Genomic DNA, 22639 nt, shown 5'->3' on the forward strand with positions numbered 1-22639 from the left:
AACGTGGAAGATTAACCCTTTGCTGTGACTCTGCTGTAACCTTATATGGATGCATGTGACACGCTGTGACACAGTGATTATGACTATATCTTCGGGCAATCTATCCTGAGGCCCCAGGTACATACCAACAAACCAGCCATCGTCACACTTCTCCATTACGCTGACAAGATCTCCCTCCTTCAGCTCCAGCTCATCCTCATTCTGTGGCACGTAACAGTACAAAGCCTGGAAACTGTAGGGTAACACTACATAAAGTCAGAAATACAACCATAAAAGGGCTTCAAAAACAATATAAGAAATGTATTTACCAGACCAGGTCCTGGTCTGGTAAATGGCAATTTCATTAGGCACCAAACGGATTGAAACCAACTGAAACAGAGGGATTACTGGGATTTACCCCCCCCCCCCCCAAATTCTCATTTTTGTTTTTCCGTTGCAAAGCTTTCAAAAACTTTTTCCGTTGCGTGCCCTAATGAACATGACTCTTGAACTGGGGCTTTGAATCCTTTAGTCAGAGTATAACAGTATAACAGTAACCAGTGTACCCAGAGCTAAGACTAGACTTCAGGCGGCCATACTCACATTCCACAGCTGAGACGACTCGGCTCCGGGCTGTGGGACTGGGGTTGCTGGGAAATGATGAGAGATTGTTTACTGGGGTGAAGGGGGGGCAAGAGTCTGTGAAGGACAGAGTCATGGGGGTGGGGGGAGAGGGTGCTGCAGTACCTCACTGAGGTCTCAGCTATATTCATGATCTCATTACAAACCGCTTCCTAGTGACAGTGGTCAGGTCAGAGGGAGAATTTCCACAGAATTCCCAGTCAGCCCAGAAGAGGAGGAGAGATTATGGAGTTGGGGAGAGGGGCAGGGCAGGGCAGGGCGTTTAGAGGACGTACAGGAAGAAGAAAGGTAGGAGATCCGGTGAGTAGCAAGTCAGAAAGAGAAGGGATCCGTTAGAAACCAGGAAAAACCAGGAAAGCCGTGAAACACCAGGAGAGATCGTGTTGGAGTCCGGCAAAGGGGTACGCATGGAAGAGCAAGACACTAGAGTGAGTGGCAGGTAGAATGTACACAGTCACAATGAAATATTAGTGAACGTCTGATACCATTCAAAAGAAGACATGCACAACCAATGGAGAGGAAAAGATGGCAGCAAGGCCATGCAAGAATGCTGTCATATTAATCTTATTGACTCGTTTTTGCAGAAAATCGAAATAAAAGTCGGAAGCTGAGTGACGCGGTTTAGTATAAATGATTTGTTAAGTGATGACGTTCAGTTAAATGAATATCTTGACATTGATGAGTTAAAGGAAACGACCACCGTAGATCATCGAGAAAACCAACCCCCACCTAATCCAGAAATATCAAACATATACGTTTTCTAATTGTATCGTCAGCCCACGACATGCAAACCAGCACCTTACCGCAAATGAGTTAGCATTCATGTTGTTGTCGTGGATGTCAAACAACATGACAGGGCTCCTGGAGGTTCTACCATGGTAGTCACTCTCATTCTTCACCAGCTGTAAGAGGAACAATACACACATTAGACTCATGCATGGATCGCAAATAGGAGTTCATGTCTACAGGACGCAATTCATTTTCAACCGTGTGTGCTGTAAACAGAATTGCAGTGGAAGTCAATTCACACTCTTGGTGAGACGTACACTATACATACAAAAGTATGTGGACACCTCTTCAAATGAGTGGATTTGGCTATTCCAGCCACATCCGCTGTTGACAGGTGTATAATATCAAGCACACAGCCATGCAATATCCATAGACAAATATTTGCAGTAGAATTACCCTACTGAAGAGCTCAGTGACTTTCAACGTGGCACCGTCATAGGATGCCACCTTTCCAACAAGTCAGTTCATCAAATTTCTAGGAGCAACAATGGCTCAGGCGCAAAGTGGTAGGCCACACAAACTCACAGATCGGGGCTGCCGAGTGCTGAAGCGCATAAAAATGTACTGTGCTCAGTTGCAACACTCACTACCAAGTTCCAAACTGCCTCTGGAAGCAACGTAGGGCAAAATAACTGTTCATCAGGAGCTTCATAAAATGGGTTTCCATGGCTGAGCAGCCGCATATAAGCCTAAGGTCACCATGCGCAATGCCAACTATCGGCTGGAGTGGTGTAAAGCTCGCCGTCCATTGGACTCTGGAGCAGTGGAAACTCGTTCTCTGGATTAATGAACCACGCTTCACCATCTGGCAGTCCGACAGACAAATATGGGTTTGGCAGATGCCTGGAGTTTGGGGAAGGCCCTTTCCTGTTTCAATATGACAATGTCCCGTGCACAAAGTGAGATCCATACAGAAATGGTTTGTCGAGATCGGTGTGGAAGAACTTGACTGGCCTGTACAGAGCCCTGACCTCAACTCCATCGAACAACTTTGGGATGAATTGGAACGCCGACTGCGAGCCAGGCCTAAACGCCCATCGTTAGTGCCCGACCTCACTAATACACTTGTGGCTGAATGGAAGCAAGTCCCCGCAGCAATGTTCCAACATCTAGTGGAAAGCCTTCCCAGAAGAGTGGAGGCTGTTATAGCAGCAAAGGGGGGACCAACTCCATATTAATTTCCCTAAAATTTTGGAATGAGATGTTCAACAAGCAGGTGTCCACATACTTTTGGGCATGTAGTGTGTCTCTCGAACAAAAGTAATTTTCTATAATTAAAAAAACAATCACATCTATATGTTCTATAAAAACATTCATACACTGGTTTCGTATTGTTCCAAAATCAATCTCAATCGTCAAAATTTTACAACATCCCACTGGGTACACACTGGTTGAATCAATGTTGTTTCCACATCATGTCAATGAACGTGGAATAGAGGTTGAATTGATGTCTGTGCCCAGTGAGATGATGCAATAGTGGTGGGGGTCAAGATTCTGCAACAACTCTCTGAATCATTCAACACATTTCAAAAATACAAATCATGCACATGGTTTTCATTCCAAACACCTGAGGAGATAATTTACCACTCAAACATGTGCATGTGAGTAGGGCACACACAGAAACACATGCAGACCAAAATATGTCACAAGGAGTCGTGTAAGCTCTGCTGATTGCATTGGAGGAGGGTCAACTTTAGTTCAACATTACAGTTAGTCATCATTCACTATCTATTGCACAATTATCTATCTAGAGGCATCATCAATGGAAACATCCTCTTATCGTGGCTCATGGAGGTGAGATCTCCAGTTCCAGCCACAGTGAGCCTGAGATGCAACACTGCACACCATGCAGTAGGCCAGATACCTCTGCAGGGCTATTTCGCCAGCAGCCCAGGGCTTCGCGTCCAGTGCCCTTGTCTCCCTCTGCCCCCTCCCCCTCCATCAAATCCCTGTCCAGGATGCGCAAGGGACTGGCCCCTGTCAGCCAGCTCTCCAGGCCCACGCCCCCACAGGGGCTCAGACTGCGGGACAGACGAGGAGAGGGAGGGGAGAGCAGGAAGTCCTCCCCCTGGGGAGGGGTGAAGGTGAGGTAAGGGGTGGCTGAGCCAGGGCGGGGTGGGTAGGGTGGGGGCAGGGGGGAGGCGGAAGGGGAGGCCATTGGGGAGATGCAGTAAGGGCTGCCGCAGATTGGGGGCACGGGGCTGGCGGACATGGAAGGGGGCAGGTACTCGCCCCAGCGATAAGACACAGAGGGGAGTGGGGGTAGAGGAGGGGTTGGGGCAGCAGGGAGGCCGGCACCCCCTATGGTCAGGGAGATCCACTCAGAGGAGATGGCGTGGACCTCAGGGGACACAGAGCGGCGGGGGGAGCGGGGGAGGGACAGGGGGGACGAGATGAGCCGGTTGCTACGGACACGGTTCAGCTTATAGACCAAAATGACCATCCAGAGTGTGAGAGAGAGAGGGGAGGATGAGGGACAGAAATGGAAAGGAAAGATGAAACATTAGACATGAGCAAAAAATGAACACAAATAATAAAGAAAAAGAAAAAGAATATTACAGCTCCAAAGTAAACAAAATTTAAAAAAGAGACAAACTTGGAGCGTTTGGGGGTGTTGTATTCCTGGACAGACAGTTCTACAAGAGAGTGTGCCATTACCTGAGGGGAAGCATTGAGGCTGCGGTGAGGTGATTGGCCAATGGGCGAGTCTGGATAATCCAATCCATTCCTGACTCTGGGTCGTTTGTGCACCTCTATGTAGGTGACGGGGAAGATACCCTGGCGATTGGAACCGGAGACCTTGCCCTCGTACCAGTTCTCATCGACCCTGCGAATTAGGATGATCCTCTCTCCCTGTAGACACATTGGTATCCCGTTAGCTCATATGATCTCACATTTCAATGCATAGCATGGAATAACATCACATCAAGCACAAACTAAAGACCAGCATGCACAATATATATGTTAAACATACTGTATTTCCTGTATCATAACACTATGATGTTACTACTGTATGTTGTAACACTTTGCATTACGCAAAAAGAGGAACAAATGTTTCAGCCGCTCCTAAGCTCAATACCTTTAAAAAAAACCTGTTCTTCTTTTTACCTTTCTAAATGACATCTCCACCACCGTGTCCCCTGTGAAGTTGAAACGGGCTATGGCCTCTCCATACTCCAGCACCTGCACTGGGGCACTCTTCTTTGGCTGGGCCTTTTCCGTGGGGGGAAGGAGCTGGAGCAAACATACACACAAAGCCCAAAATGCATCGGCCAACTTCAATGCCAGAAGCAAGTGTCAAGTTTAGGAGGGTATCAGTTAAAGTCAATGCAAGGTACCAGTGTCACATTCAGGAGGGCACACTGTGGTAAAAACGCTTTGCGACAGGAAACAAATATCTGTGTTTTTAATGGACATGTTCAGGTAGCACCTCCCTGTTTCACTATGTTTCAGAACAGTTTCTTCTTACTGAACATGACTCCGGTGAATATCATTACTGGGACTTTTACTTAAACTTCTGAACTGACTGGTGTCATAAACCTGATGAACTGACTGGTAACATAATAACCCTGCACTGACTAATCTGTTTGGCACATCAGTCTGTACCGTACTATAGTGAGTTCCATCTAGTAAGAAAAGGTCAGAGTTCATTTTGAGTCAAAATACAGGAAGTGGTTGTACCTCAACATAACTCCGTGGGAAGATGCCGACTCTGCCGTGATGCTCCCCTTCGAACCAATTATTATCCACCTGTCGAATGATGTACACAATGTCTCCCTTTTGAAATGGCAACTCCCTGAAAAAAAGGGCAACAACAAACATAGGTTAGTTATTGGATTCAACAATATGCATTCATTTCAAAATGCAATATGAGCAAAAGGTCAAAGGCATCTGAGCAATATGACAAAGTACGGCAGAAATATCACCCACTTTAAATATTTCACTCAAAGACTTAGAATGTCTCCCCACGTGTAAATTGCTATGTGAGAGTGGAGATTCATCTAAACCACCATCAGTCACACAAGTGTTACATATGCCTACATGTTACAGTCACGTGATGATTACAACACGCCAGTGTTTATATTTCACTGCAGCTTAAATGTATTTTGTGCATGCTCTTGAAATCACTTATGGTATGTGTGCCAATGAATTTGACCCACTTTAGAGTCTCTGCTCTGAAGTCAAACCGAGCCAGGGCTGGAGTTCTCTGTAAACAAACAAAGCAAGGACTGTTAGAAAATAAGCATGGATAAAGGAGACTGGACTCCAATGCTCTGTGACATGGTCCAATTCACATATTTATCAAGAGAACATCTCTGGTCATCCATACTGCCACTGATCGGGTGGGCTCACTAAACACACATGATTTACTTTTGATACTTAATAAAATCATCAAATCAAATACTTTTAGACTTTTACTCCAGTAGTATTTTAGTGGGTGACTTTAACTTTTACTTGAGTCATTTTCTATGAAGGTATCTTTACTTTTACTCAAGTATGACAACTGGGTACTTTTCCAACCACTGCCCTGTAGTAAGACATTGATTCATAAAAAAGCACATATCACTTGTACATGCCAGTTGCAATATATATTTGTTTTATTCTCCACCGCTTATAATGCACTGGAAATTAACACTAACTTTGTTATTATATGCTTCCAAAACTGAATAAAAACATAAACAGATATAATCCAGAGTACTAATTTGTACTGGTTACGTACAATGGTAATTAGTTAAAATGCATAAATGTTTTTGAGTGGCTTAATTTAATCTCTGAGCTCATCTGGTTGTTACCTGTGCCCTTTCAGTGACCCTGATCCACTGAGAATATTCTAGCAATGATCTGAGTGAAACAGGTCTTGTGACTGTGTTTCTGTCAGGGGGTAAATACTGGGCTACTGTGGGCTACAGTCAAACGGATAGAGCACTGCCAATAGAGGAAGCTGACTGATTAAAACGTAGTGCCGAGTGGTTGGAGCGTTGGGCCGGTAACCGAAAGGTTGCTGGATCGAATCCCCGAGCTGACAAGGTAAAAACTGGCCATTCTGTCCCTGAGCAAGGCAGTTAACCCACTGTTCCCCGGACACCGAAGAAATAGATGTCGATTAAGACAGCCCCCCGCACCTCTCTGATTCAGAGGGTTGTGTTGTGGAAGACACATTTCAGTTGAAGGCATTCAGTTGTACAACTGACTAGGTATCCCCCTTTCCCTTTTAAATGTGTGCCAGGGAATACACAGTGAACAGCAGGTTTATCATGATGATAATATATGTCACAGAAACATAACGGGGGAGGGATCAAAACTGTGTTGTGCAAGCAAGTAATGCTAGCCTATGATCTGCTTACCTATGTTGTGCTCCCCTATGTTGGGGCGAGGGGGGGGGTATATTGGCCCGCTAACACAGGACTAATAAAGGCCCAGTACACTACCTTTATGAAGAATAAATAAATATATATATTTTTTATATACAGTACATACAGTAGTCGGAAGGTTGCCGATGGGTTACTGGCATTTGCGGGCGGGTGCGTGTGAACAAACAGCTGACGCACCACCAACGCACACACACCAGCAAAATAGCTGTCATGTTGCACAATGAGAGGGAAGGTACTGTACTGTACCTCTGATCCGGATTTCCTCTTGTCTGTGTCGTTGATGTTGATGTCGAGCAGGTCTCCGAAGCGTTCATTAGTGATGAACTGGTGGTGGGTGGGAACGATTCCTGTGTGTCGCCTCGATGCTGTGTCAGCCTCCTCCTGCTCCCTCTTCAGCCTCCGCTGCTCTTCCAGGATTTTCTGTCAGGGAAACACAGCATAATCTGCCAGTACATTTTTTTGTATTTCACTTGTTCTTGTATGCCACATGAATAGTTGTGAGGACCACAGACATTTTCAAGATTTGAAAATTGTTACAATATTTCACCGTTTTAGTTTACACTGAAACGTTTTGAGTTCTGTTTCTTGTTCAAAAAGAGAGTGAAGCCCTATCAGGTTTTTGTTGAGATGACTAGAAACTAAACATTTCAGAAATTATTAAAAACTATAAAGAAATGTTACCTCTTTGTCTCCATGGCGTCTCCTAACCACCTCATCCTGGCCGTCACCAAGGTCTCCTTGGGTCAAAGCCTGGGACGAGTCTGAATCTAGTACGAAAATAAATTCATTATGTCCTGAAAATCTTACAAGTGATTGAACATTTTCACATAACAAAATTCATCAATAATGCTGCTCTCAATATCTGTAATATACACTGTCATTCAAAAGTTTGGGGTCACTTTGAAATGCCCTTGTTTTTGAAATAAATAACATCAAGCTGATCATAAATACAGTGTAGAAATTGTTAATGTTATAAATGACTATTGTTATAGGCTGAAGAAGAATAGGCTGACAAGTTTTAGAAGAAAGTACTTTGTTTCTGGCCATTTTGAGCCTGTAATCGAACCCACAAATGCTGATGCTCCAGATACTCAACTGGTCTAAAGAAGGCCAGTTGTCTTTAATCAGAACAGCCGTTTTCAGCTGTGCTAACACAATTGCAAAAGGGTTTTCTAATAATCAATTAGCCTTTTAAAATGATAAAGTTGGATTAGCTAACACAACGTGCCATTGGAACACAAGAGTGATGGTTGCTGATAATGGGCCTCTGTACGCCTATGTAGATAGTCCATTAAAAATCAGCCGTTTCCAGCTACAATAGTCATTTACAACATTAACAATATCTACAATGTATTTATGATCAATTTAGATGTTATTTTAATGGACAAAAAATGTGCTTTCCTTTCAAAAACAAGGACATTTCTAAGTGGCCCCAAACTTTTTGAACGGTAGTGTATATATTTAAAAATTTTAAATAACCCTAACGCATTGCAATACCACAATTCCAATAGATCTATAAAGCATAGTTTGACAAAGCAAGGGGACTTGTAACATTGTACCAAATAGAACTAGTCATGCTCCAAAGAAAAGGTGTAATTTTCAGTATGATAAAGGAAAAATACACCCCCCCCAAAAAAAAAGAAAATAGTGAAAAAAACATACACTAAATGTACAAAAACATTACGAATACCTGCTCTTTCCATGGCACATACTGACCAGGTGAACTGAGGGGAAAGCCTTATTGATGTCACGTGTTAAATCCAATTCAATCCGTGTAGATGAAGTGGAGGAGACCGGTTAAAGAAGGATTTTTAAGCCTTGAGACAATTGAGACATAGATTGTGTACGCGTGCCATTCAGAGGGTGAATGGACAAGATGTAAGTGCCTTTGAACAGGGTACGGTGGTAGGTGCCAGGCACACCGGTTTGTGTCAAGAAAGGCAATGCTGACGTTTTTTTCTCTCGTGTTTATCAGTTTCCCGTGTTTATCAAGAATGGTCCACCACCCAAAGGACATCCAGCCAACTGACACAACTGGGTGTTCTGAATGTTTTGTACACTCAGTCTGTATTCTTGTACAGTATATATAGTAGCTGTGGTGTGCCATTGTGATTGTGAACTACTATACAAAGTATTTTATTGAAGCACATGAATGTCTATCTACAGTATATGGGGGAGGTCAGCAGCAGAGCAGTTCATGGATCAAGAGAGTGGATCTTATAACTTCCATGATGGATCAGGAGGGCTCAAATGTGTTATTGTTGATGAGCTAGAGAAATATGAGCTGTTAGCCATCGAGATGGGGGGGGGGGCAAATCACAATAAGGAAGGTGTTCTTCATGTTTTGTACACTCAGTGTAAATTCCCACATGCACGAAACAACAACAAACACAGTAACACACCATGACTAAGCTTTAGGGTGTTGTTGATGGGGAAAAAAAGGCAGAGAGAGAGAGAGAGAGAGGTTGACAGCTATAGAGGCAACAAATACTTGTACAAAACAATTCAGATACAATAATTTGACTATGATATGGTTGCTGTACAATGTGAACACATCACCCATCACCAATGAGGCATCTAAATTCCACACGGACATGTTTAGTGCCTCATCCCAGTCACCACTAACTGTACTGCGTTACTTATCTTGCTTCCCACCCAGCCTTTACCAATAGACATTGCACAGTGCCTCCAAGCAAGCACCATAGTAAACCCCTATGACTCCCAACCTCTGTGACAGAAATCCAAGTTTTATCGTACAGAATAAACACAGTAAATGCCAATGCCAGCTATGTGTGAAGCACATAGTCTCTAATTGAAACACCAGTCCTGTCAGAATGATAGAATGGAGGATGACAGATGAATGGAGGATGCACATTTGTTTACCTCAAAGCTGACCAAATCCACAAAGCCTTAAAAAAGTCAGGGTAACACATTGCTTAAGGGTGTATACAGTACGCAATGCCATAACAATAGCCCACACCAACATTGCATGGCATTTTACATGAAATTCAATATATTTTAATCAAAATTAAGGTGTCATGTAAAGTTACTCAAGTGTTTTGTGATGGGTTGGTGGGAAAACAATTTCGTCAGGCAAGAAAGTGAAAATGGAAAAACCACCAAAACCAAAACACCAAAAACTGAAATGGAGAGTCTGCATTGTCACTTTGTCACGAACCACAGAGACTAAAAAGATAGGAGGTGGTAGCGTCACGTTGTGAAAGAAACAGACACAATGTGAGGAAGAAAAGTTTGGAGAATAAACAAAATGAGTGGCCATAGAGATCGGCACGGGTGTGTAGGAAGGGTGAGGAGTATGGGGAGGAGATAGCCACCTCTGCGATGAGCTGCCAGCGGCTGCAGAAGATTCCCATTGGCGTCCATGCCTCCCCCATTAGTCAGGTTGTTGTCACTGCCGGTCGGCGCACCCTCCCCAGTGCCAAGCCTCTCCAGCACCTCCAAGGAAGAGAGACGCTGTGGGATGAGGGGCCTGGGCTCACTAGAATGGGTCTGTGACCTTTGACCTGCCATCACCTTAGTGGCTGAGAAATAATTTTTGGCCCGGTGAGACTGGAGAGACCTCTTCACCATGAATGGTGCAGGGCCCATGAGCAAGAGGTTCGCGGGGAGAGAGGAGGAGTTCTTTATTTTCTCCTGAGTGGAGAGTTTGTCCTGCTGGGCTGAGGCCTGCTGCTGCCTCTCATGCCGCCGGATGGTGGTGAACCGGGTATAAGAGGCTGGGCAGGAGCCTTTGCACTTGCTGCTGGGTTTAAGGTGGTGGTGTTGGTGGTGGTGGTTGTGGAGGTGGTAGTTGTGTGAGGGAGCAGATGGAGTGACTGGTGCTGGGGGACTGTTTGAGGTTCTGGAGAAAGTGACCACTGGGGGTTTCTCTTTTGGTACTTTCTCTGTGGAGCCGTGCTGCTCTATCTCTATCTCAGTCCCAGAGAGAGACTCGGCTCGCAGGGTGTCACTGTACTCCGAGGATGCCACCGCCTCCACTATCTTGCTGCCTGATAGAGAGGCCTCGTCTTGGGCTGCCTTGCCCTCCGTGTCCTCCAGAGGGCAGCCCTCAGTCTGCCCAGGGTCAGTGACCAGCAGCAACTCAGCTGAGACGGCAGACACCATGAAGAGGTTGGCGGCACCGTGGTTGTGGGTGGGGCCAGTGGGTAGCGTTGGCATGGATGAGGAGCGTGTGGGAGTCGAGCTGGAGCGCTGGATGATCAGTTCAAACGCAGATACCCTTGACGACACAGCGTCCCGCCGGGGATTGTTCCCCCCTGCCTCGTCCCCCTCCCCATCAGTTTCATTGAACCCCACCTTTTCAAACAGGGAGGTCAGGCTACGGACACTCCCGTGGGGGCTGGAGCCCACCGAGTAGGAAGGCCTCTGGATGCTGTGCATGTTCCGGTATAGGGTTGAGAACTCGGCTGTGCTCCTTCTAGTCTCAGGGTTGCCATTTTGAAAACCAGTCTCAGAGTCAAGAGGGAGATCATTGGAGTCTGAGTCTGTGTTTGAGTGTAGTCCGCTCTCCCGGGCCTCTGCTCCTGTGCTCCCTGTGTATATATCCTCACAGCTGTGTGCCTTTGGGTGCTTGGCAGGCACAGTCCTCCTGTCCTGGCTGTCACCACCAGGGGCCATCAGCTTAGGTTTGAACTTAGAGGGGAGGATTTGGGGTATGCAGCCTTTGGCGGCAGATAAGGGCTTCTTATTCTTACACTGGTAACCTAGGGCATTACTGGCAAGAACTGATCGACTATTTACAGAAGAGCAGGGGGAAATGATATAGCCATTCCCACCTTGATAATCCACTGGCAAGCATGCAGAACAACAGAAATAAACAGCGTATTAGGTTACAATGGTCACAAATTCACACCCACTGAAGAAAAATACAGGGTCAACACATTTCTAATGGTTCCATCAGAAGTTGATGGGAGGGAGAAAAACACTTGATTCATTTCACGTCAAGTAACAAATGACTTTGCTATAGTACAAATGACTCTGTTACGCCACAAATGGCTCTGTTATACAATTAGTAATGATACCTGTAAAATGAAGTAAAATGCTTTGTTTTTGGTTGGAGCAGTGAAAATGTTGATTTTGATTAAGTGTGTAGTATTTTCACTGGATCTGATATGCTTATTCAATCACAATCGTTCATAATTAAATTGGTAGTGATCGTAAGCAGCGAACATAAAATAAACAAAACAACAGAAAGGGCAAAGAGCAGGGAAGTCTGTCATGCATGAAATGCTTTGTGATGTAATGTTGGGAAGCTTGTTGTTTGAGTGAAACACTGGACTTCATTTTCTAATATTTGCCTCTTGAACCTCACAACAGAGAGCTTTGAAAACGTGTATTTAAAAAAATGATCCAGTAAACCGTTCATGCTGTGCGTGTTCATAAGAAATACAGATTACTCTATAAGCTACTTGCCTATCTACGCACTACTTAGCACAAACAATACCTACGAAATAAGCCTCAGCATTGAGGAATCACAGGCCACAGTCTCAAATAAATCGGTAAAGAACGACAAGGTCGTTCACACCCCTGTGAGCAACTAACTACAGCATAATATCCAGCAAGACACACCTACTGTGATGAGGAGGCTATGGTTGACTCTCACCTAAGTAAGTGATGTGCTAGTAATGCCAAGTACTGAATGTGCTGGTTTTACAACAGTCAGGAATGACACATCACAGTAGGGAATGATGACACATAACTGCCACCAGCTGTCGTGAAAGTAACTCAACAAGGATTCCAAATTCTAACTGCCATTATTCTTATGAGTCTGTCATTTTGGCTCAGTCATATATGGCAGACCTGCAATATCCTCGGTGTCCTGTTTGAGCTCCACGCACTGAATAAGTTGAATGCTACTGTTATTCACATGAATATGACATTATAAGGGGACGTTACAATCTTAGCCACCAGAACAGCCTGCAGGAAGCAAGGTTTGGTGACAAACAAAGTGTTCCATTATTGTTTGAAAGAGCACGAAGCAGAACCACACGATGAGTTGCTTCTTTGTCTCTTTGTCTGCACTTTGTCTTGCTCTGTTGTACTATAACTGAGTGTCCAAGGCGGCGTTCCTCTGGCAAGCCATGACGAGAAAGCGTGCTAGTCAGTAAACAAAGTTTGCTCAAGATAACTCTGGGCGGAATTCTCTTTTACAGCAGTTTCCACAATTTGATGGAAAAGGGACTTCAGGCAAGACTTTTATAGGATAGGGACTTGAACTGCAGTCAAGTCATCTGGTAACTTTGTTTCCCAATACAGTAGGTCTACTAGCCATCTAAAATCATTCTGTTGAGAACAAATATTTCTTATTAATTGAGAAGGGCAGAAGGCTCACATAAAATAAGAATATAAAGAATACATTTGTGCATCTGGCAAAAAAACGATACAAACTCCAAATGGACTGGCGCGATGGTGACTTGGGGCAACATCACCTAGTTGTGCCCCTTCCTTTCTCGTCCCCTTCCCTCCTTTCCTCTCCCTCTCCCCATCACATTTCTCTCCCCTGGGCATGTGCGCAGGAATTCCACCCTCTGAACTCCCTCTGACAGCTGACTTCCTCATTCCTGACCACCCTGCTACGTCCTTCTTGTTTATCTCACCCCTGTCTGGCCCAGCCGTGAAAACCAGAGTCCTGTTTATCTCCCCCTTTCCTTCCCATCCATCCCAGGCGCCTGGACCTTTGCTCCCTGGCTTAAGTACACTTTAGAGCCCTGCCCCTAAGCCTCTCAAACGATCGCCTGGCCTGACAGAGGAAAATAACTGAAGACGAGGGGAAAACCCAAGGTTACTTTAATAGCCTTCATTCATTGATTTTGCGAGAAAACCTCCAACAGCCTAACTCTCAATGGATTTCCAAGCGGATATGGACAGTTTGGTGAAAGATCCATGATATCAATAATAAATAAAATAAACATCTGAGTAAAAAAAAGAAATGCTGCAAGATGATTGGCCTCTGGTGTGAAAAGAATATGTGAGCCACTCAAGGACATTCAGAGTTAAAAGGAAACACATGTATCTCTGACAGACACTTTTATGGTTCATCATCCCCATAAGTTATTCAGTTCTGTCTGAGTGGTAAAAAAACCCAACTTTCAGAGTCACAATGTGAAACCAGTTCAGTTCACCCCGATTTACTGGCAGCATGTGTTGAGTGGTGGAACCCTACCTTTAGAGGAGGTACTGGCATGGCGCTTGTTGAGGGCCCGCAGACCTTGCAGGGGAATATCACCGCCCTCCAGGATGCTCTTGTAAACATAGCGGTCGCATTCTGGAGCCGCTGGCTCGCTGCCAGACGAGCCTTCGTCCTTCTCCACCTCGCTGTGTCCGGCCTTACACCCGGAGCTAGATAGGGGTGACAAAAACAGGGAGTAAAGAGTGATTCAACCTAAAAAAAAGCAGCTTTACTCAGAAAGCCTGATTAGAACAGGACTACATGTTTACACAACCAGCTACTGTAGCTAGAAGGGGGCATGGGCAATTAAGTGCAGTCTAACTGAGTTAAAAATGTTGCATAAAATGCATTTTTATGAAAGGATAAAGAAGCATTGCATTTGTATTTACGCAATTCTGCGAGTCGCAATATGGTTCGACTTATTTTGAACATTCTGTGGTTGATTACTTGTCCATTCAGCCTTTTTGTTTACTTGTATTATGGGAACATGAAGAGTACAAAGACGCATCCATATAAGAATGCTTGGAATTTGGACCTTGACGTAAAACACTCACTATTTGTGCTCACCACCATTATCTTAGCATTCCACAGGGGCCAATTGGAGAGATTTCGGGAAAAAAAATATTGCCTGAACGTTACCACATGTTGCTCCTGCCTCTCTTCTGCTATGCACCTGTACTTTTCTCAGGATTGCTCTGAGGAGAGAACTTGACGCCTCCCTGCCTTTCTATTTGTGCTGCCATGTACGAGTGGAGGCCATTAAACTGACAACGGTTTTCCAGTAACGTAGGACGTGGGAAAATAAAACAAAGCCTGACAACAACTTTTTTTTCTGCATAAGGAATCGCTCCACCGAGAGTGTCTTTACAGGGTAGGACAACAGTAGTTTCATTCCCATTGCCGGATATTCTACTTTCCTGTGCTGTAAATGAACAACAACAAAAACACATTTGGGGACACAATAGACACACATTTGAGGGCTCAAGTAAAGTGAGGTGTGAGGAGAGTAACATGTTATCCCCAAATGAGTCAGGCACTCTGACATGGTGCCTGGTTACAGTTTAACAGGAAGAACCAAATGTTGGATTATAAATACCTCCTTTGTTTGTTCAACCCCCTTAATAAGAACCTATTTCATAGTTCTCAGAAGAACCAACCATTTGGGATACTGCCTTCACATTCAATAAAAAAAATACTTTACTTTATAGGGTACATGCAAGTACTCAAATAAATACCCCTTAGCAGGCTACATTGGCTCTACCGCTCCTTGGAACCAACGTCCCACCTGGCATACGACTGAAGCCCCAATAACATCTAACCAGCAGGCATTGAGCTCAGAGAGCTTGATTGTCTGATGACGGATAAAATTGCAAGGCTAAGAATAGATGGATAGGAGCTTAGCCAGTTTGAAAAATAAAATGGCAATATTTGAAATATAAGCCTACAGCTGATAGCATCGCAATCAACCGTGAGCAGTCTAATGACTGAATATTGTTTGTGCACATGTCCGTCGCTGACCTATACCGCACTCAAAGCTAAGAATATCTGTTTGAGTCCGGTTGTTCATACCCACATCTGTATACAGTAAGCAATGTGAATATACAACAATGGGGTAAATGTGTACTTGAAAGTTCTTGAATATAGGCTAGGCCTCTAATTTCAAAGAAACCCCCAGGAAACTCCGAAGCTCTAAACACCTGTCTCGTATCCGCTTGAGGGAAGCATGTTGGCCATACCGGCTTCATCTCAGCAGTTTAGGGCTATTTTAAACACATTTCACGAACAGGCCATCGATAGGGTTTACAGCGCAAACTGTTTTGAACGCATCACAAGCATTATTAAACGTTAGCAAATCAAAGCGGTTTTGGGCCAACGAAGCCAGTGCTCTGACAGTTGTTATTATTTTTGTTCATCAAAGTTATGTGCACTTATGATTAGCTATTGACCAGAAACAAATAGTTTTTTTGGTCATTTTAAATGGGAATTTTCAGAACTTGGGGCAGATAGTTGATGCAACCAGTTACTATACATACTTGTTAGACCCTTACAAATACATGTTTATTTATTTAAAAAGAAAGGCTTCAGACTGAACCAATGCTTTAAGCAATCCATCTAGACTGTAGACATTAGTTCAAATGTGTAGTATATAATATAATATAATAAGTACAAACAGAGTCTCTGTTAATTAACTTATTGCAATACAGTGCATGGCAATATCAATAAGCTGTGCTACTTCATATCCAATGAGCTGACGACAATGACGTCAAAGATTTAGGATGACAACAAACTGTTCAAAAGAGTTAGGGAATATTATGCTGTGAAATCCTAATATACAGTGCATTCGGAAAGTATTCAGACCCCTAGACATTTCTCACATTTTTTTTTACGACAGTGCATTATTCTAAAATGCATAATATTGTTTTTCCTCATCAATCTACCCCATAATGACAACGCGAAAACAGGTTCTTGCTATGAGACTCGAAATTGAGCTCAGGTGCATTCTGTTTCCATTGATCGTCCTTGAGACGTTTCTACAACTTGATTTGGAAAGGTACACACCTGTCTTTATAAGGTCCCACAGTCGACAGTGCATGTCAGAGCAAAAACCAAGCCATGAGGTCAAAGGAATTGTCTGTAGAGTTCCGAGACATGATTGTGTCGAGGCACAGATCTGGGGAAAGGTACCAAAACATTTCTGCAGTATTGAAGGTCCCCAAGAACACAGTGGCCTATATCACTCTTAAATGGAAGAAGTTTGGAACCACCAAGACTCTTCCTAGAGCTGGCCGCCCGGCCAAACTGAGCAACCAGGGGAGAAGGACCTTGGTCAGGGAGGTGACCATGAACCTAATGGTCACTCTGACAGAGCTCCAGTGTGCTCAGGACCTCTGGGGTGAAGGTTCACCTTCCAACAGGACAACAATCCTAAGCACACAACCAAGACAACGCAGGAGTGACTTCGGGACAAGTCTCTGAATGTCCTTGGGTGGCCCAGCCAGAGCCCGGACTTGAACCCAATCGAACATCTCTGGAGAGACCTGAAAATAGCTGTGCAGTGACACACCCCATCTAACCTGACATAGCTTGAGAGGATCTGCAGAGGAGAATGGGAGAAACACCCTAAATACAGGAGTGTCAAGCTTGTAGTGTCATACCCAAGAAGACTCAAGGCTGTAATCGCTGCCAAAGGTGCTTCAACAAAGTACTGAGTAAAGCATCTGAATACTTATGTAAATGTGATATTTCCGGTTTCTATTTGTAATAAATTAGCAAAAATGTCCAAAAACTTGTTTTTACTTTGTCATTATGGGGTATTGTGTGTAGATTGATGAGGGAGAAAAAAAGATTTAACCAATTTTAGAATAAGGCTGTAACATAACAAAATATGGAAAAAGTCAAGGGGTCTGAATACTTTCCGAATGCACTTTAAGTTTGGAGAGAGATAGAAAATTCCATGTTGAAATGGAGGGACAACTTTCAGCCAATGGACCTCAAGAAAGTCACCATGGCGAGGGCTAGAATTCCTTACATTTTATTGCGGAAACAAAAATAGCGCACATAAATCTCTGCTGACAAAAACAAAGTGATCCAAGTCGTAACGCTGCTGGTTTGCTTAATGACCAAACACCCTCTTTCATATAAAAGTTATTCTTGTTATACGATACAGGCGCATCACACACCCACTCTGGGGGGATAACGTTTTCTGTAACGTTACGGAGCTATAGGGGTGGAGTAGAGCGCAGTTCCCTGTCTCTCTCCACTCAGAAATGACATCCAGGTTTGACTCAGGGGCTGTTTGCTTTCAGCTTTAAATAAATCGCCACATAGTAACCATGCACCCCCCACTCTCACCCACCACCCCCAAAATCTCTCCAAAGCAGACAGAGGACACACTGTACTGGCAGCTTTTACCCTCGTTAATAAGTCTCTCTCTCTCTCTCTCTCTCTCTCTCTCTCTCTCTCTCTCTCTCTCTCTCTCTCTCAGGAAGCAGACTCAGGGGACATCTTCACAGGGTGTTCAAACGCACACACAAAAACATCCCTGCTGACAGCCCTCCTAAAAACGTGCCCTAAACACAGACAAACACACGTTTGGGAATGGATAAGCAACAAGACAGAAGCATAGAGGTAAGAGAAGCATGGACTTACTACTTCTGTAGGTCGGAGGGTGTTTCCAGAGGGCTGAAAGAGGGGGCACTCTGCAACAGACCAAACAAAGAAGTCATTGATAAATCCACAGGAAGGTCTCTTCCAGCTAGAACAGATGCAGGAGCATTAGCTGTCGTGAGGTTCTCTTCTCTCCCTCTCCTGTGTCTGTCTGTGGTGTCTCCAACGCCTGCCGATCCTTAGCTCTGCTGGACGAAGCTTTTACACGGAGGAGCAAAGCGTGTGTTTTGGCCGGCATGCAAGTTGGAGAACAAGCGGCAGTGGGGAGGGGTGCAGGGGGGTGGGCGTGCATCGGTCAGGGGAGGGGGCCCATGCGTGGAGGGGGCTCTCACTAGGCTCAGCCAATAGGCTGGTGTCTCTCACAGAGGGCCTCTCTTTTGTCTGGTATTGAGTCACTCTCATTACCACTGGACCAGACCGGGGGACAATTAACCAGCTGGTGGTGCAAGCAGGCCAAATTACACACACTTGCGTGCACACGTGCACACACATACACACAGAAACACACACAAATATTGTCACAGTATAATGCAAATAACAGCAATTCCTGAATACAGTAAAAGCAATTAGAAACGGAGTCAGACATTTACAATAACACACAAATAAAGTTAAACTAACACAATGACATATAGGATCAGCACAAGCACGCACATAAACAAACAAGAAAGGGGTGAGTGAATACGTTTGTTTATAGGACTCCGCCGTGCGAGCTAACAACACACGTTATCTTATTTGATGTTATTCTGGGGAGGTTACTAACCCCAAAACACAGGGAGAGCCATTCGCTGGCGGGGTAGCACCCGCTAGCATTTTGAATGGTTTAGAGCTTCGCTAATTTTAGCCCACTGTTTCTGTTGCTTTTCTCCATGCGAATTCACAGAGTGTCAAAACAACAGACGTGACATGCGGGCTATGAATAAAAGCACGAGTGTTGTTTGCACATAAGATTGCACAATCCCAAGCGCCAGCCTGGTCCTTCTCGTAACACCACACGTCTTCACACCCGCCCCATCTCAAACAGACGACCGGACCAGTAGCATACGGCACAGGCTTATTTCCCACAACATTCATTCCCTCTGGTTGCCAGGGGAGCAGGATCATTAATAACCTTTCAAAATGAATGCCTATCTTTATAAGACCAGCGTTCAGCCTGGAAGGTCTATAGACTAATCTATTTATAAAGGCAAATGTTCCACGGGCACTTCACCCCCTCTTCGAGAACATGCCACTGCCACAGAATTGTCTGTCTTCTCACTTTTCTGTCCTTATATCCCTCTCTGTCTGACAGAATTGGGTCCAAACACTATTGATAATCATTTCAAATACTTTAGCTGGACTTGATTGAGCTTGCCTGGCACAATGGAGCCAATAGAATAGTTGCAAAATTGCAAACCACACCCATCTGGCACACCAAAAAGGCTAAAGTAAGCGCTCAAATTGAACCCAGGTCTGCTGACTGAACTCCAAGTCCCTCTCAACATGGGATGAAATGAATGGTTTCTTGTGCTACTTGTGGTTAATTGAGCTGACACTACGCTGCTCTGGTGGAAAATAAACAGGAAATATAGGTGAGAGGCTTATCTGAAATAAAAGAAGTAGATCTCATTCTGATTATTTACAAGAGATTTACAAGCCTGGGGATTCTCAGCAATGTACTTTAGATGTATAGATACCAGTGGAGGCTCCTCAGAGGAGCAAGGGGAAGACCATCCTCCTCAGTGAATTTCAGAAAAATGTAAATAGTGAAACATTAAAGTGCAATATGTAACTTTTTGGGCAACCCGACCAAATTCACATAGAAATGTGAGTTACAGATCTATAATTCTATGTGAAAGTAAGTCTAAGAAGCGGTAGATCTGTTCAATATGTGCTATTTATATGCTTGGTTTTTGGGTCTTTTACTTTCGGTTTACACCAGCTTCAAACAGCTGAAACAATATTTTTCGTTATGGAAAATATATTTCACAGCAGTGATTCTCTACACTATACTAGCTTATTTTGTCACATAAACTGAAATTAGGCAAACTATTCGAGTTTTAGCAACCAGGAAATGGTGCAGAGATTTCTGCATAATGATTACACCCTAGATCATCTAGATGCAGGCAAAGGTGTGCAAGGCAGTATTGAATGTGTCACCTTGATTAAAAAATAATGGATCTTTCATTCATAGCCAAGGTTGTAGCAATCTCATGATGGGTATAGGGAAAATTAGAGTATCATGTAGTAGCCTAAACCTATCAACGTTACATTGAGATGGGGTAAATGGATTATGAATGACAGTCATGCTGTAATAGAAATAAGGCCATGATCATTCAAAATATAATCGTCCTCCCTCATCTTAAACGGCACTGATACAGTATAGTCTATGGCAGGTTGACATAACGATAAAAAGTTGAACAGAAACAGACATACATTGCAAAGGTTCACCCATAATGTTGGATGCCAAATATGATTAACCCTTCAATCAGAAACATTCCATAAAAAGTGGACTACGAAAAAACGTCACTGAAGATGGAAAGTTCATGTGCATGAACCACTGTCACTAGCATGCCAAGATCCCTGAAGTCAAACAATGATTTCAGACAGATATTGCAGACATCTGACGTCTCTTTGTGTAACGTGTGGATTCAATAGAAATGATGGGACACAACATTTTAGAAGCTGTTTACCAATCTAGGCGGATGAAGGTACCGTGAATTCCTTTCCCCTGGGGCGTCAGAGGAACACTGTTTTAAATTTGTTTGCCCAATTCCATACGCCTGTTTCCAAACACGTGTCTGGGATGACTCAAAGAAATGTACTACTTTGCTGGTGGGGGATATATATAGGCCAACATTGCAGGTTGGGGTGCTATGGGCTTTGTTTATTTACATTCAAAAATAGGAATCATGAGTGTATCAATATGTAATGGGAGCCTTTCCTTCGAAAAGCGAATCCTCATTTAGACAAGTTCTTATAAAAACACTGGTTCCCCTAGCATGTTGTTATAGCTGTATCCTTAACCCTCTCCACATAAAGTGCTTAGAGATAAAGGTTCATTATAAACCGGGTGCCTCGAACCCTGAATGCTGATTGGCTGAAAGCCGTGGTATATCAGACCATATACCACGGGTATGACCAAACATGTATTTTTACTGTTCTAATCACGTTGGTAACCAGTTTATAATAGTAATAAGGCACCTCTGCATCCAGCCGTTGAGCCTAAGAACAGTCCTTAGCCGTGGTATATTGGCCATATACCACACCCCCTCGTGCCTTATTGCTTAGGTATATAACAGAGGCTATATATGAAAACACAATGAGCTGATGGGATTGTGGGTTACTTCCGGGCGAACATTAAGGTTTGTGATGGAGTATCATAATGGAATGGCACCCAATTCCCATTATAGTGCACTACTTTCCACCTGGGCCTATAGGGCCCTGGTCCAAAGTAGTGCACTATATGGGGAATAGGGTGCCATTTGGGATGCAACCCATCAGTCAGGGTATGACTCAGTGGAAAGACTGTGGTCAGAGTCAGACACTTTATCAGTGGTCCCACATGCAGCTGCCCCCTCAGTGACAGAGTACACTAGACACACTAGTCACTGACGGAGTCACTCAGTCGGAACACAGAAGGCCAAAATGTTCTTCCTACCCCTAAATATGTATGGCATTTTGGCTTCCGTTCTGCCTTGTATATCCATGGAGTTGTGATTGAACGTAACTGTGATCATACGAATGTCCAGACCTCTGACTGTGACCTCATACATAAGTTGTGACCTTTGAGATGTATAATGGTTAATGTGATTAAACAATAATATCACTGCATCTATCTGGTTATTGGGGGGGGGGGAAGAAATCGATACAGATACATATCGGGATAATATTTTTGACGGTATATTGTGTCGTTTTGACAATATTTCAATATTATTTTTGTGCTAGTATGCTGCACCTGAACTAAAATTCCAGTATTTTTCCTTCATAGCTTGTTCTCCATCTTCTTTTTAAAAAGGGAGCCAATTTGTTTTCAATGTTTGTTTGGAACATCGAATCCCAATAAAATCACAGTATCGAATCACAATACATATAAACTGAACAAAAATATAAAAGCAACATGTAAAGTGTTGGCTCCATGTTTCATGAGCTGAAATAAAAAATCCCTGACATTTTTTATACACACAAAAAATTGTTTCAAGTTGCGTTTATATATTTGTTCAGTATAGAATCGCAACACCTATCGTATCGGCGCCTAAGTATCGTGATAATGTCGGCTCATCAGGTCCCTGGCAATTCCCAGCCATACTGGTTATGACCAGGTTTTTGGAGCAACAGGGATTGTGATTATAAGACAATGTCCTACAAGTATAAGAGGTCAGAAAATCACTTTAACTATTGTTAGATCATTATGCTGTCAAGAAACCATTCAGTTCTTGGACTTAACTTTGGGGAAAATATTGAGAACAAATATTGTGTCAAGAATACTAGGTTGATCATCATGTGTTACATGGAGTCTAGACTA

At 43.7% G+C, this 22639-nt stretch overlaps 1 protein-coding gene across 1 annotated transcript in view; it reads right to left on the reverse strand.

Moving 5' to 3' along the window:
* The window catches only part of LOC135510840 (sorbin and SH3 domain-containing protein 1-like), a 77971-nt gene that overhangs the window by 4810 nt on the left and 50522 nt on the right, over nt 1-22639 (reverse strand). Inside the window, exons 14-26 of the mRNA XM_064932116.1 lie at nt 18121-18170; nt 13966-14141; nt 10118-11590; nt 7464-7549; nt 7029-7202; nt 5571-5617; nt 5092-5206; nt 4519-4644; nt 4069-4263; nt 3275-3832; nt 1425-1523; nt 583-629; nt 126-232 (exon numbers count right to left, since the gene is read on the reverse strand). Coding sequence (XP_064788188.1) covers nt 126-232; nt 583-629; nt 1425-1523; nt 3275-3832; nt 4069-4263; nt 4519-4644; nt 5092-5206; nt 5571-5617; nt 7029-7202; nt 7464-7549; nt 10118-11590; nt 13966-14141; nt 18121-18170 — 3253 coding nt within the window. The remainder of the gene's footprint in view (nt 1-125; nt 233-582; nt 630-1424; nt 1524-3274; nt 3833-4068; nt 4264-4518; nt 4645-5091; nt 5207-5570; nt 5618-7028; nt 7203-7463; nt 7550-10117; nt 11591-13965; nt 14142-18120; nt 18171-22639) is intronic.

The sequence above is a fragment of the Oncorhynchus masou genome, chromosome 23, assembly GCF_036934945.1.
Source record: "Oncorhynchus masou masou isolate Uvic2021 chromosome 23, UVic_Omas_1.1, whole genome shotgun sequence".
Lineage (NCBI taxonomy): Eukaryota > Metazoa > Chordata > Actinopteri > Salmoniformes > Salmonidae > Oncorhynchus > Oncorhynchus masou.